Source organism: Poecilia reticulata, chromosome 18 (genome assembly GCF_904066995.2).
Source record: "Poecilia reticulata chromosome 18, P_reticulata-male-v2, whole genome shotgun sequence".
In the NCBI taxonomy this organism is placed as follows: Eukaryota; Metazoa; Chordata; class Actinopteri; order Cyprinodontiformes; family Poeciliidae; genus Poecilia; species Poecilia reticulata.
The window spans coordinates 190603-206629 of NC_088847.1; the positions used below are offsets into that span (position 1 = coordinate 190603).

Here is a 16027-nt window from a genome sequence, read left to right on the forward strand (position 1 = left end):
CCCAGAATGGAAATACTGCGCTGGGTATAGCTCGGAGGCTGGGCTATATCTCTGTGGTGGACACATTGCGAGTCGTCACTGAGGAGACCATCACCACGACTACGGTATGGCACAAACACTGCAGAAATCTCTGAGTGAATTTACACTTAACAAACATGATGTTAAAAGGAGGAAAAATGATACAGGGTTCTCAAAGTCTTTAAAGCTGTTGAAGAATGGGACACCGTGGTGCTGCACAACGCACATATGGAGGTCTTAGTCCTCAACGCGGCTGTCACAGGTTCAAGTCCTGGCCCCATCACCCTCCCACTTTCCTGTCTGACTGCTCTCAAATAAAGCCCACAAGAGCTGCTAAAAAAATGTAACTTGAAGGAGGCACTCTGTTCAGAGACCAAGAAGAAACTTTTTGTCCCAAAACCAACATTCCACTGAATAGTGAACATCAAGCCGAACACACCATACCCACAATGAAAAATTGATGCAGGCATCATGCCGTGGGATGCCTTTTTTTTGTATTTTTGTATTTTTTAGAGATTCACAGTTATTTCATTGGCCTAGTCAAAGTTCTTATCTACAACTTGCTGTTCAGATGCTCTCCGACCAGTTTACAAAGAAGAAATTTGTAAAAATGGAAATACTGGTAGGCACAAACAATCCATAAAAAAGACTTGCAGCTTCATTTACTATGTAATACTAATGCATGAAAATCCTTTTCAAATGTTCATTTGTTAAAAAGAAAAACAACATGAAAACCATGTGTCATTTTCCGTTCACTTCAGTTATTCTCCACTTTGTGCCGATCTGTCACCTTCATCCCAAGACATACACTGAATGAAGTCTGTGGTTGTAATATGACCAAAAGTGGAGAACTTCTTGGGTGTGAAGATTTTATTTTGTAAGGTCAAAATATTTTAGATTCTTTCAGCTTCAGCATCTTTATTTCATCAGTTTTTATTCCAATTACCAAAAGTTTTGAGGGCAGTTTAGGGTCTAACTAGACTCTGTGATGTTATGGAGTTGTATCAGTGTATTTAATATAAGTTCATTTGTGCTGAAGCGGTATAATGAGATGGGATTGATTTAGTTCAAATTTAAGCAGTTTTATCTAATAAACCATGAGCCTTATGGGTGTCATGTGTCAACAACAATAAATGTTTCCCCTCTGTGGACAGACGGTGACAGAGAAACACAAGCTGAATGTGCCTGAAACCATGACTGAAGTACTGGATGTATCAGATGAAGAAGGTAAGTCCCCCGGCACTTTGCCATCTGTTGCTATAGAAACCGGGGTGACAAGATTGACTTTTAAAACAAATTCAGTTCCAAATCCAGTAGAATAATTACACTAAAATCAAGATTACTGATTTTATGGTGCTACTCTGAATATTTTATGGTATTTTTCTAAAAGAATTAGTAAAAGTTTTAATCGTAAGAATGAAAGTATTGCAAGATATGCACAATATTTTGTTTTGTAAAGAATTTTTCTGTTTATGTAGTTCAGTAAATGTGACTTTTTGTCATTTACCATATTGATTACAGGCTATTGCAAGTATGTCACTTAATGACATAGTAAGTGACATAGTGTCATTGGGTGACATAGTACTATGTCACTTAATGAGGCACTGTCACAGACGTCGGAAGTGAGGGACGGAAACCACGAGGTTTCTACTTTTCACTGTGTCATAAACAGTGTTTCTCTTACATCTTACAAAACTTGAAGGAAACCCACAGGGAGCCAGGAAACAGAGACCTACCTGGTGGCATAAGGTTAATGGAAGAAACTAGTGAGGAGTGTGTGAAAGAGAATAGGTTAAATACTGGGAGCTTGATTGCTAGAACAATGGAGCAGTGCTAAGTAGCTGTGCAGCTGTGAGGAGACAGTAGGAGGCAGGCTGAGGGAGAGAGAGATGGCATAGAAAGGGAAAACAAACTGGGGAGCAGGCAGAACATAATTCTAAAAGAAATGAATACAAAGAATATTAATAAAAGTGATATAACATAAATAACTAAGAAAAGTTTATTGTGAAGAATGAAAGAAGCAAAGGCTGATCTAAATCAAAACATGAAAAGAGAGGACAAGAAATAACTTGTTCTGTCTTGCAGTCTGTGTTTTGCAGCCAAACACATTGCAAACCCATCCATCCATCCATCCATCCATCCATCCATCCATCCATCCATCCATCCATCCATCCATCCATCCATTTTCTTTATACCCTTGTCCCTTAGTGGGGTCGGGAGGGTTGCTGGTCCCTATCTCCAACTAACGTTCTGGGCGAGAGGCGGGGTCACCCTGGACAGGTCACCAGTCTGTCGCAGGGCAACACAAAGACACACAGGACACACAACCATGCACACACACACTCACACCAAGGGACAATTTGGAGAGGCCAATTAACCTGACAGTCATGTTTTTGGACTGTGGGAGGAAACCGGAGTACCCGGAGAAAACCCACCATGCACAGGGAGAACATGCAAACTCTGTGCAGAAAGACCCGGGCTGGGAATCAAACCCAAAACCTTCTATCTGCAAGGCAATAGCTCTACCAATTGCGCCACTGTGCAGCCAGGCACCCTGCGGAGGAAACCCATTTCGGCCGCTTGTACCCGTAATCTCTTTCTTTCGGTCATGACCCAAAGCTCATGACCATAGATGAGGGTGGGAACGTAGATCGACCGGTAAATCGAGAGCTTCGCTTTTTGGCTCAGCTCTCTCTTCACCACGACGGACCGGTACAGCGCCCGCTTCACAGTAGACGCTGCCCCAATCCGCCTGTCGATCTCCCGTTCCCTTCTTCCCTCATTCGTGAACAAGATCCCCAGATACTTAAACTCCTCCACTTGAGGCAGGACGACCCCCCTGACCCGGAGAAGGCACTCTACCCTTTTCCGGCTCAAGGCCTCGGATTTGGAGGCACTGAGCCTCATCCCGGCCGCTTCACTCTCGGCTGCGAACCGCTCCAGTGAGAGCTGCAGATCCCGTTCCGATGAAGCCAACAGGACCACATCATCCGCAAAAAGCAGAGATGCGATCCTAAGGCCACCAAAACGGATCCCCTCAACACCTCGGCTGCGCCTAGAAATTCTGTCCATGAAAGTAATGAACAGAATCGGTGACAAAGGGCAGCCTTGGCGGAGTCCAACTCTCACCGGAAACGAGCCCGACTTACTGCCGGCAATGCGGACCAGACTCTGACACCGGTCATACAGGGACCTGACAGCCCGTATCAAAGGGCCCGGTATGTTGGTGGGATTGAGGAGGTCTTCGAAGTATTCTGCCCACCGTCCCACAACGTCCCGAGTTGAGGTCAGCAGCACACCATCCCCACTATAAACAGTGTTGGTGCTGCACTGCTTTCCCCTCCTGAGACGCCGGATGGTGGACCAGAATCGCCTCGAAGCCGTACGGAAGTCTTTCTCCATGGCCTCTCCAAACTCCTCCCACACCCGAGTTTTTGCCTCCGCGACAACCCGAGCCGCATGCCGTTTCACTCGCTGGTACCCATCAGCTGCTTCTGGAGTCCCACAGGCCTAAAAGAGCTGTGTGAAGCTGACACCCCACCCATGTCAAAAAATCCAGCAAATAGTCTGAATGGTTAGTGCTCCGTTTGTGCAGCTTTGGTTTCTGAGATATTAAAAGTTATAATTTTGAGCTGAAAATCTGAACATTGACCAGGAGAAGCAGTGTCTGAGTCAAACTCTGTGTCCACAGGGCTTTCAGGATCACTTCCTTGATTAACTTCCAAGCATGACCAGATGTTGTGTCTGTTCAGCTTTACAAATGTGTACAGACTTTTTGCAGACATTTTATTTCCCAACTGCTGACTTATCTCTGTCCAGACAGCAGCAGCTGGAGTGGCTATATGGCCGTTTTCTAGAATGGCCTCTTTTGAGTTGCAGAGAACTGCGAAAAGAGACTCTCTGTCTACTCCTGGTTGTCGAGGCATCTAGTTAAAAAATAAAAAGGCTTTGATTAGCATTGCTTAAAATAATTATTGCCTACATGATTTCAAAGAAGCCACAAATTGTATTCTAGCAGTGTCTGCACACTTAAAATAGTCTTGAATTTAAAAAAATATATATAATTCAATAATGCATCGTTACTTGAAAATGTAAGTACCTGTTAAATTTTTATTTTCCTTTCGAATACATTTTTTAATTGTATTCAGAAGATGTGCCCTTTGTGCATATGCTTAAGTGTTAATGATTCAATATAAATGTAAAGGCTGCAAGATGATGCCTCGCTATGTTTCAGAAGGTTTGAAATATCCACTTAATACAAGTTGTGAATTTAAATAAATGCATATATAAGCTAGCCCTGCATACATCCTCTCTGCTTTTATGGGGATGGATTGCATTGAGTCAATATTTTATGTGAAATTTTTTCAACAAAATCGGGGTTGAAAAAATTCCAAAAATGACTTTTATTCAAAACGATTTGAGACCGCTAGAATATTAACGAGAGGTTGAAATTACACTTGCTCTACCGCCAAAACAAGATTGGGGGTGGTGGGGGAGGGGGCTCACTACAGTGTGGGTGGAGTCAATCCCAGTTGTGTGAGAACTATGTCAAAGTTCGCAAAACATGTGGAGCTTTTCAAAATCCTTCAAAAGCCCATACACATTTAATGTAAGAAATTGGATGAAATGAAAGTCGTTGCATTGAAAATATATTTACTAAATATTAAGTACATTACTTGGATGAACTTTGAAATAATGACACATTTCCGTTTTACTCTGCAAAAACTTTGCTCAAGCAACTAGCAAATTGGCCGTTATAGGCTCATGTAATTTTTTTACACGTTTGCTGCATAATCAGCAGACAGTACATCAACAATGTGAATATAATTCTTCAGACCACCTCCGAAATCAAAGCACAGTTGAACAGGTTATACACATTACGTCAGGGTCAGGCTGCATGTCCTTTATTAGCAGGATTCAATTATTGTGGAGAGAAGCTACGTTCGTGAAAAAACATTGCTATCTTAAAACATTTCTTGAAATGAGACACATTTTTTCTTGTTCTAAGTCTTTATTGAAGTTCAAAACAAAATGTACACATTGTACAACAGCTGAGAATCTGAAGAATTACAAGAAGTAGCCCACACTTAGGTTTGATTTGGAACATGATAGGGTGACGGTGACGTCATCGGACAAAATTATAACTTTTAATATCTCAGAAACCAAAACTGCACAAACAAAAATTTTAATGGCACAAACCTGCACAAACGGAGCACTAACAATTTAGCCCACTTTGGTTTGTTTTGGAGCGATATGGGGGGATGGTGAACTCTAGATGACCTAAAAAATAATGTTTAATATCTCAGAAACCAAAACTGCACAAACGAAAATTTTAACGGCACAAACCTGCACAAACGGAGCACTAACCATTCAGACTATTTGCTGGATTTTTTGACGTGGGTGGGGTGTCAGCTTCACACAGCTGCCAAAAAGGCCCGATAGGACTCCTTCTTCAGCTTGACAGCATCCCTCACCGAAGGTGTCCACCAACGGGTTCAAGGGTTGCCACCACGACAGGCACCAACAACCTTGCGGCCGCAGCTCCGATAAGCCGCCTCGGCAATGGAGGTACGGAACATGGTCCACTCAGACTCCATGTCCCCAACCTCCCCTGGAACGTGTTCGAAGTTCTGTCGGAGATGGGAGTTAAAGTCTCACAGAGGACTCCGTCAGACGTTCCCAGCAGACCCTCACTACACGTTTGTGCCTGCCAGGTCTGACCGGCTTCCTCCCCCACCACAGGAGCCAACTCGTCACCAGGTAGTCGTCAGTGGACAGCTCCGCACCTCTCTTCACCCGAGTGTCCAAGACATACGGCTTCAGATCCGATGAAACGATGACAAAATCGATCATCGAACTGCGGCCTAGGGTGTCCTGGTGCCAAGAGCGCATATGGACACCCTTATGCTTGAGCATGGTGTTCGTGATGGACAATCCGTGATGAGCACAGAAGTCCAACAACAGAACACCACATTGCAAACCCCCCCAGAAAACTAAAAACAGAAACTGTGCAAGAGCCAGAAACTGTCTGCTTATTGTACTTAATTTGTTGGAAAAAAAATCTACCAAATCTTCAATCAGGTCTATACTTTCAACTTTTTTAATTTTTTTTTAATTTTTTGTTTTTTAATTTGCACATTTTTATTGACAATTTTTCAATACAAGTGTACATACAGACTTTACACTATTTTCTTTTTCCAAATGTTCCACACATATCATTCAGGAAAATCTGCACATATAATCTGTACCTGCCTTGGACATAGCAACTTGCTAGTCTAGATAATATCCAATCTATCCATTCACTTGTAACAAACAAAAGATCATCCAAAATGTTTTTTCTTTTTTTCTGTTCTTCTCTTCCGAGTCATCACAATTTTAACTCTTTTCTCATCGTAAATTAACTAAAAGCCAACTATTTACAGTCTGTAGCTCTATAAGGGCTCCCATAACCACACTATTAATCAATAAAGTCTGATCTCCATGGTGAAATAAAACCCTGCCAATTTTTCCAATAATTCTTACATTTTCCAGATTCTAATCTGATGGAAAAAGTCAGCCTTTCCATAATAATATATATTAATAATATTATGCCTTACGTCAACCCAATCTTCCCTTTTAGGAGCTTCTGCCTTCAGCCATTTCCTAGTAATGGCTTTTTTGCTTGCTACCAACATAATTCTAAACATATATCTATTGCCTGATCTTGTGAACCTTTCCATCCCTTTTCCCATGTACAGATCCTCAAATGCAAGTGGAATATTCACCCCCAGTACCTTATCCATACAATTCTTTATGTCCTGCCAATAGGGTACCATGTAGGCACAATCCCAAAAGACATGGAAGTGACCCGCTCTGTCTTTTCCACACTGCCTCCAGCATTTTGTATCTGTTTTCTTTGTGCTGGTGTACTGAAATATCTTATAATATTCTTCCAGCCAAACTCTCTCCACGAAAGGGAACAAGATGTTCTCCCCTGTTGCCCACATATCTCCTTCTAGTTCTCCTGCGAAAGCCCACAATTTGCATCTTTTTCCCATCTTGCTTTTATGTATGTTGTATTACTTTTCTTCCAATTTTATAATCCTGTGTACAGTTTTGAAATTACTTTCTTCCCCAAGTTTGATTCATTTGCTGAAATGAACATCTTAATTATACCAGATTCCAACTGAATTAAATTTATCCTTCTTAGTTATCCTTCATATCGGTGTATAAATTTGTGGGCATTTGTGAGTGCAAATGGGTGAATAGACTCTAGTGTAAAGCACTTTGAGTGGTCAAAATGATTGGATAAAGCGCTATATAAGTTCAGTCCATTTACCATTTTAGTAGTTCCTCCATATAATGCCTCAATTGTAAGTACCTGTAGAAATTTCTTCAAAGCTTTGTATACTATTTTTCTTAAACATCTCCCAGAATATCTTTGGACCCTTTTCCCATTTACTAAATGTTTTGTCTGTTTCATTAGGTTTAAAATCGGAGTCATGCGCTATCCACCTTAGTACTCTACTCTGCTCTGTTAACTCATATTTTAAAATAATTTCATTCCATATGTCAAGAGATAACCCCAGCCATGGATTTGACTCCTCCCTAAGGTGTTTTTTCAATTTGTTATCATTTATCATGGCTTGTAGAGGTATTGTGGGTGACATAGCACATTCTATATCTTTCCATTTTGCAGTGTATAATGGATTGCTTATGTTCAGTAGAGAACCAAGCTGTGCTGCTACATAGTAGCTCTTCAGACAGGGTAAGGCTAACCCCCCTTTATCCTTTGATAACTGCAAAGTTCTGAATCTGACCCGTGGTTTTCTTCCTTGCCAAATGAATCTTGATATGATTTTATCCCATTCTGCAAACTCTTTATCCTTCACCTCACCTGGGAGAGATGTAAAACAATACAGTAACCTTGGTAGCACATTTGTTTTAGTCATTTCTACTCTTGACGCTAAGCTTGTAAAGGGGATTAAACGCCATCTTCCCATATCTGACTTTATTTTCGACACCAAGGGGCTAAAGTTTAAAGATTTTAGATCAGATAAGTCATGGGACAGAAACACTCCAAGGTATTTCAGAGATTTCAACTGCCAATCCCAACTAAATGTATTTTTAATGAATTGATCTGGTGAATAGTTGAAAGAGAAAACTTGGGTTTTCTTTGTGTTTAATTTGTAGCCTGACATCAGCCCAAACTCATCCATTGTATTGATTAGTGCTGGGAGCGACCTGCCTGGTTGAGATAGGTCAATCAAAACATCATCTGCAAATAATGCCATCTTTTGTTCCCCTCCTTCCATACTATACCCTTTATATTTTCGTTCTGTTTTATCCATTGGCTTAAAGGTTCTAAATATATCTCAAATAACAGTGGGCTAATGGAGCAGCCTTGGCGGCATCCTCGATGCAATCTAAATGTATTTGAAAGGCTCCCATTAATTTTTCTCTCGCTGTGGGTTGGTAATATAATGATTGAATAATTTTGATAAATGTTTTGTTAAAACTGAATTGTTCTATCACCTTATATAGGAAGTTCCACCTGACAGAGTCAAAAACTTTTTCTGCATCCAATCCTAATATTACTGCTTCTGTTCTTGTTTTAATAATCTTATGCATTACCAGCAATGTGCGCCTAATATTATCCGTTGTCTGTCTTTTCTTTATAAATCCTGTTTGGTCCAAATTAATTATGTCCGGCAGAATTACCTCTAGTCATCTAGCCATGACTGCTGTAAATAGTCTTTAGTCTAAATTTAGGACACTAACTGGTCTATAGTTGGCACAATCTAATTGATCTTTTCCTTCTTTTGGAATAACCGCAATGAAAGCTTCTCTCCAGGACTTTGGTGTCTCTCCCTCTTTTAATACCCAATTGAATGTTTTTTTTAACAAGGAGATCAATGGTTTTCTTAGCAATTTATAAAATTCAGATGAATAACCATCTGTCCCCGGAGCCTTGTTGGTTTTCAATTTTTGATTAGTTTTTAAGTTTTAAAACTTAATGAAATAAATTCCTTTGAAGCTTCCCAAATATGTCTCAACACAAGCCATGATTTTTGTGTGCCGTTACACCCCAATGCATATCATACAAATAAGGGTTCTGTATGATTTGCAGGATATTTTCTTATCACTGTTTACTGATGTTCCACTAACTGAACATTTAAATTGTTTAGATTTTTTTCACTGCAGCAAATATCCAACCATAAATTTGCCCCCAAATCACAAACCAGCAGAAGAAAGCAATCTCTATTTCCTGTTTACATCAATATAACATGTTATACCTTCTGATCTAACATTTCAGGAAGTTGGCATACTATGGGAAGGGGAACATCTGGGTCTTATTTCAGTACGTTTCTTTTTTGTTCTGTTGGCCGGATGTGCTTTCAGGCAGACCTGGACCTGTAGTCTGATTCCTCTCTATTGCAGCAGCTTCCCTCTTAGGCCTTACCTGCTTATACAAAAGAAGAAGAAGAAAAAAAAGAAAAGAAACAATGAGCAGCAGCTGCATTTCCATTACCAACCTATGCAAATGTTCATCCCTTTTCTGTTAATATATAAAAAAACACAATTGTGGTGTTTCCATTAAATAAGAAATTAAAATCACGTGTGAATAAGCTTTTCACATAAGTCCCTAAAATTCTTGGCAGCGATCAATATAAACAGTTACATGAGATGTATTCATAATTCAGCCATGGTGCTAGCGCTCATCATCTATCAGCCATCAGCGTAGACGTTGGCATCTTAGTCAGTCTTTGAGTGACAAGCCCCGCCTACTAGGGGGTGTCTACGTATGCCGTGTTTTGGGGAAACGCTGCATACGTTTCCCCAAACATATGCAGCGTTATTTTCGGGAAGAGCTATGGATTCAACATGTTCAAATGATACACAACTTTTTATGAGCTGTGTGATGCTGTGAGAGCTCTGATGGAGCCAGCTGGACATTGTCTGAAAAAAGAAAAACAAACTGTCATCCTCTTACCACTTCCTGTTCTCTTCTGTCATTTTCCCCAGTAGTAATATATAGAGCTGTTGATCACATGACTTGTGTGTGATGTGAAAAGAGGGTTTCCATAGCAGTTTTGCGAAATACTTCCACTTGTATGTGGCTGGAAAACCACCTTATCTTAGCGCAAAAACTCCTTATTGAAGAACGGGAGTTTTTCAATTTGAGCAATTTTTATGGTTAATGGAAATGCCGCTAGTGATTTTGAGATTCTAATCATGCTTTATTTAGTTATGTGGAAGTCAAAATCACCAGTATTTAGACACATTTCTAGAAACTTTGTGTTAATTAAGGTCTGGTCAAATCAGTTCAAGCTTTATTAATTGTACTATTTTAAACAAGCACAAATGTCATCAAGGTTATCTACAAAACAAACAGCTCTGATTCCTACCCACAGTTATTACCTACGTACCTAAAACACCTACGTACCCAGGGTCACTCTAAATGCATATTATTATTTTCTACTAATATTTCAGCATCATCCTAATAAATTATGACTATTTTATGTCTATTGTAAAGGGGTTAAGAGGTCTCCACCAGAGAACTTGAGAAAGACCAGATCACTTTGTCTACAGATCCAAACTTATTTAGTCCAATTGCTTGATGTCTGTCCAGTTCGTCAATCAATTCCATCAATACAGTAAGAGTAATACCAGTTAGTTAACATCCAGTGTAAGCACTCATCATAAAAAGAATAAATTCTAGATACTAGATATTAATTATGGACAATTCTTCAACATTCAAACACTAGCCTTTTTTATTATTTTAAGCCTGAATGTCAAGAAATGAATATTTATGAATAAGAAAATTCTGACAGTCTTTAGTTTCTATACTAAATGGTGGCCCCTCCTATTATGTTGTGGGTCAAATTGACCCGTTTTAAAGTTTAAAAATATGTTTAAAATAGTTGCAAGTATTTTTATTGCATGAAACTTTTTCTATTTGTCTTAATAGGTGAACTCTACATATAAATTGAAAATGTATTCATTTTACACATTTGCAGCCCCCCTGCATCTACTTGTTACATCGATACTGTTCGGGTCAATTTGACCCGGCAGTCAAGTTAAAGTGCAAAAAAAGATTAAAAATGTCCAATTCTGTTTGTTTCCTTACAGCTATGAACCTTATTTCACCACACACACACAAACACAACACAACACACCACACACACACACACACGCGCACACGCACACACACACACACACACACACACACACACACACACACACACACACACACACACACACACACACACACACATGCACACGCAGACACACAAAAACCCATTTTCTCCCTGCTCTCTTTACTCCACAATGAACTGCAAGAAAGCAGGTGTTCTTACAACATTTGAACATTAGTATTAGAGTTAATAATCAGATAAAAAAATGTTTTGGAGGAATTTTTTGGTTCCTGACACTATTGCATGATAAAACTCTCCCCGGGTCAAATTGACCCACGAACATTATTGCTGTACCTCAGAAACGAACATAACAGGAGGGTTAAGATTTTGATGCCTGTCACTAATTGTTGTTTGCTGTAAACCGCAGCCCCATTTTAGGCTAGTGAAACTTTTCCTTGAAGTCTTTAACTTAGTGATGCCTGAATCCCTATCTTACGGACCTTGCAGTGTAGTAGTAGAGCTTTGCGTTAGTGTTGCAGATGACGCAAGGTGCATGAGCTGCTGCAATCAATGCTTTTGTTTGGTGTAAGACAGCCAGCATAGTTGATTAGGGAAGGAATTCAGTAAATTCTAACAGTCCTACAGTATTTTCATAAGGTGAAGTTAAATATTGAGTTTACTGAGTTTAAATGGGTTTGAGTCCCAGTTGACGGTGTTTCAACTAAAGTCCTAAAGGGTTAGAGTCCCAGTTAAACATCGTTTTAAATAAAGTTCTAAAGGGTTGGAAAAGGGGTGCAGGTTTTAATATTTTTACATTTTTATTTTATTCATTAATTTTATTTTATTTTTTGATTGTTTATTTAATGTTACATGACTGTGTTTTGGTTTTTAATGACACTTTGAAATGCCTTGCTGCTGAAATGTGCTATACAAATAAGATTTGATTGATTGATTGAAATGATATACTCATCACAAAAGTCAAACTGACCTCATTTCATCTTTTAATTATCAATATGTATAACCGTTATTTAACCAGGTAAGTTGCAAACAGTTTCTCATTTTCAACAATGACCTATTCAGGAAAAATTGAAATATGCAACATCATATAATTTTTGACCCGCAGATGTTTGCTCCTCCTAAAAGCAGTTTTGATTTAAAATAACTTTTTTTTTTTGTTTGTTTGAAGGTGATGACACAATGACAGGTGACGGTGGAGAGTATCTGAGGCCTGAAGACCTCAAGGAACTGGGAGACGATTCCCTGCCAGGACAATACCTGGATGGGATGAACTACCTCCGTTTCAGCCTAGAGGGGGCGCGCACTGAGAGGTACCAGATGCTTCACCACACAACCTCCCTGATCTACAGCCAGAACAACATACCTCAGACAAAAACTATTATACAGTGAAGTGAAAATCCATTGGTGAAATACAGAAATCTGTGCTCAGAGGTTCATACACGTTTTACCATTGTCCCTTATGTGGTACCCTGCCAGAGAACATGTGTTCTTCACACATTGCTTTGCCTTTCTAACACTATTTAATCCCCTTAAGTCTGCACCTTCTTTAAATATGTTTTATATTACATATATTATTAGAATATTGCCCTGTGTCAGTGTACAGTACATGCATGCAGTGCTGTGCAAAAGTGCCAAAGCACCTCAGATTGTTTACCACCAAAGAGCCAGACTTTGTTCTAATCATTCAGAATGTCTTGAAGCAGTTGATCATCTGATTTTTGACAGGTACATTCTACTCTGAAGATTGTCTGTTTTTTGACTTTCTTCATGCAGATCCTATTATGTAAAGTACATGGTGTGTCTTCACACAAGTGAGGAAACTGAACAAGTTGACAAAGAAATGGGAAACAAATCCTGACAGATTCACCATCTTTAAGTTAATCCTTCCTGAACCTTTTCTCTTTGAGAAAAAAGTGGTTTTGAGTTATTCTTTAATATTTTTTCTGCATTATTTTTCCTTTGTTGTGGTGCACTACACTCAATGAATAATACCTACATCTCCAGGTTTCATTAAGTTAACAGAATTGTTCTACCATGTCATTGCAGCTATGGATGGCATGTAAAAGAAAAGCCTTTTTTCCCTCCAGTGTTGTGTGCATGCGTGAAATTTCCACATGTACACAATAATATTGAAAGGAGGCAGTGAAAGTGGTCATGCATCTGATCTGATGCCTAACTGCCTGCTATTTAGACACAACAGTGTTGCATGAGATATTGTACTCATACACTCTTCATGTGTCCCTTCTCACTCATCCATAGTGGAGTCCAAAGGTATGTTCTGACTCACGCCTGATGCATTAGCATGGGGTCTCTCTAACATCAGTATTTCAAACAGAGGAACATCCAGTCCTACACTCTGTCTGGTCTTGGTGAGACCTTTCATCGAATGACATTTGTTCCTAAATGTGATATTCATTGAATTTAGCAGCTCAGGTCAGAAATAACTAACTCTCAGCTGAACAAACCGATCTAGTCAGTTATTGGACACTGATGGCTGTTTGTGTTGAAAATGATTAGTGTTAAATGTTGTGTTAGTTACCAATTCTGTTCAGCTAAATGAATTTCCCTGTTCTTGACCTTCACTGGTTTGATGGTTTATTCTGATATTTTGTGCTCCAGTTCAGACAGGTCCTTCACACCCACCCATCATGGCTACTATTCTCCAAGACATGATGGTATGATGGACGAGATGCTCACCTGTCACAAGGTACTCCCATTGGTTAAAAGTATTTTAGACAAAACCTTGCTGCTTTTCATAAAACAAACTAATCAGGACAAAGAAAAGATTGCAAAAGGTTAGACTTTGACTGTGACAGCCAGGACTCCATGTCCGGTGTCTGTCAGACCAACTCTAACATAACTGTCTCAAAATTAACAGCTACCAAAGAGCCAATTATGGTGCAGCACATTCTGGCTAAATGTCTTGAATTTGGTGTTGCCCAAAGGACATTGTTCTACAAGTCTTGTGGTTCAGGTGCAACTCTGACAAAACACAAGTCTTAGTGAAGGAATGTGCCATGGGTGGCTCATGAGAAATTTTCCAAATGTTCTGAGTAATTTTTAATTATACTTATTTGATTCTAGGTTTCATCACTTGCAAGGGAGAATGAGAGGGATTCCTACAGACTGAGTTGGGGAACAGAGAACCTGGATAATATTGCTTTGTCCTGCAGTCCCATTCATTCAGGGTAGGCGAAGTTCCAGTGTTGGACAATATTGTTAACAATGACACAAACATTCCATGTTAAATACAAATGTGTAGGCCAAAGCTTAAACATGCAGTTTTCTACGAAGCTGAAGTTGGTTTCTAATTCTAACTTCCGATTCGGGAAATGGCTGAAGGGCGATTCCACCTAGTTTTTCACTACCTTCCGCATCTTTAATCGACTCTAGTTTAACAACTACAACACCTAGACTCTTCAAACCTGGACTGGATTATTCTGCTCTAATAGCAGAATATTTATAACCATGTTTGGGATTTGTGAAACTTTTATCTGATTTGTGAAACTTCAATGAAGGGCAATTTTTACCTTTTTTTCTGTCTCAGTCATACAAGATCTGCTCTAATTCCAAAACCACAACACCTATACTCTTCAAACATGGACTGGAGTATTCTGCTCTAATAGCAGAATATTTAAAGCCATGTTTGGGATATGTGAAACCTTTTTCTGATTTGTGAAACTTCAAAAAAGGGCGATTTCACCACTTTTTTTTTTTTTTAACTTGGTCACACGAGGACTGCTCTAATTCCAAATCTACAACACCTAGACACTTCAAACCTGGACTGGATTATTAGAATACCACCACAATGTCTGGTTGGTTCTCCATTACCATCTTGTCTGTCTGGATCTGGAAGTCCCACAGGATCTTAGCTCGGTCATTCTCCACCACCTTTGGGGGTGTTTCCCACTGTGATCTTGGGGCTTCCAGTCCATATTCTGCACAGATGTTCCTGTACACTATGCCCGCCACTTGGTTATGTCGTTCCATGTACGCTTTCCCTGCCAGCATCTTGCACCCTGCTGTTATGTGCTGGACTGTCTCAGGGGCCTCCTTGCACAACCTACACCTTGGGTCTTGTCTGGTGTGGTAGATCTGAGCCTCTATGAGGCTTTGTCCTTGATGTATTTATGGATCTTGGATGTTTCATCCTGGACAGTGGCTCTCACACTCACTAGTCCTCTGCCTCCTTCCTTACGGCTCGTGTACAGTCTCAGGGTGCTGGATTTGGGGTGGAATCCTCCATGCATGGTTAGTAGCTTCCTAGTCTTAACATCCGTGGTCTTTATCCCCTTCATTGGCCAGCTAATTATTCCGGCAGGGTATCTGATTACTGGTAAGGCATAGCTGTTTATTGCACGGATCTTGTTCTTGCCATTGAGCTGGCTTCTCAGGACTTGCCTTATTCGTTGGAGGTATTTGGCTGTGGCTCATTTCCTTGTGACCTCATCGAGGTTGCCATTTGCTTGTGGTATTCCCAGGTACTTGTAGCTGTGCTCTATGTCTGCTATTGTTCCTTCTGGGAGTGAGACCCCTTCTGTGTGGGCGACCTTCCCTCTCTTTGTAACCATCCGACCACACTTCTCTAGTCCAAATGACATCCCAGTGCTGTAGATCCTGGTGGTGTGGATCAGTGAGTTGATGTCTTGGCGTACAGCTTGTCGTCCATGTAGAGGAGGTGACTGATCGTGGCCCCATTCTTGAGTCGGTATCCGTAGCCAGTCTTGTTGATGATTTGGCTGAGAGGGTTCAGGCCTATGCAGAACAGCAGTGGGGACAGAGCATCTCCTTGGTATATGCCACATCTGATGGACACTTGTGCAAGTGGTTTGCAGTTGGCTTCAAGGGTGGTTTTCCACAGCCCCATCAAGTTT

General features: G+C 40.2%; 1 protein-coding gene across 25 annotated transcripts in view; it reads left to right on the forward strand.

Moving 5' to 3' along the window:
• ank2b (ankyrin 2b, neuronal) overlaps positions 1-16027 on the forward strand; it is a 215531-nt gene that overhangs the window by 140180 nt on the left and 59324 nt on the right. For all 25 annotated transcript variants that reach the window (XM_081599462.1, XM_081599464.1, XM_017310416.2 and 22 more), the window contains 5 exons: positions 6-104; positions 1173-1245; positions 12322-12463; positions 13773-13860; positions 14238-14341. In XM_081599462.1, the coding sequence (XP_081455588.1) occupies positions 6-104; positions 1173-1245; positions 12322-12463; positions 13773-13860; positions 14238-14341 (506 nt within the window). The remainder of the gene's footprint in view (positions 1-5; positions 105-1172; positions 1246-12321; positions 12464-13772; positions 13861-14237; positions 14342-16027) is intronic.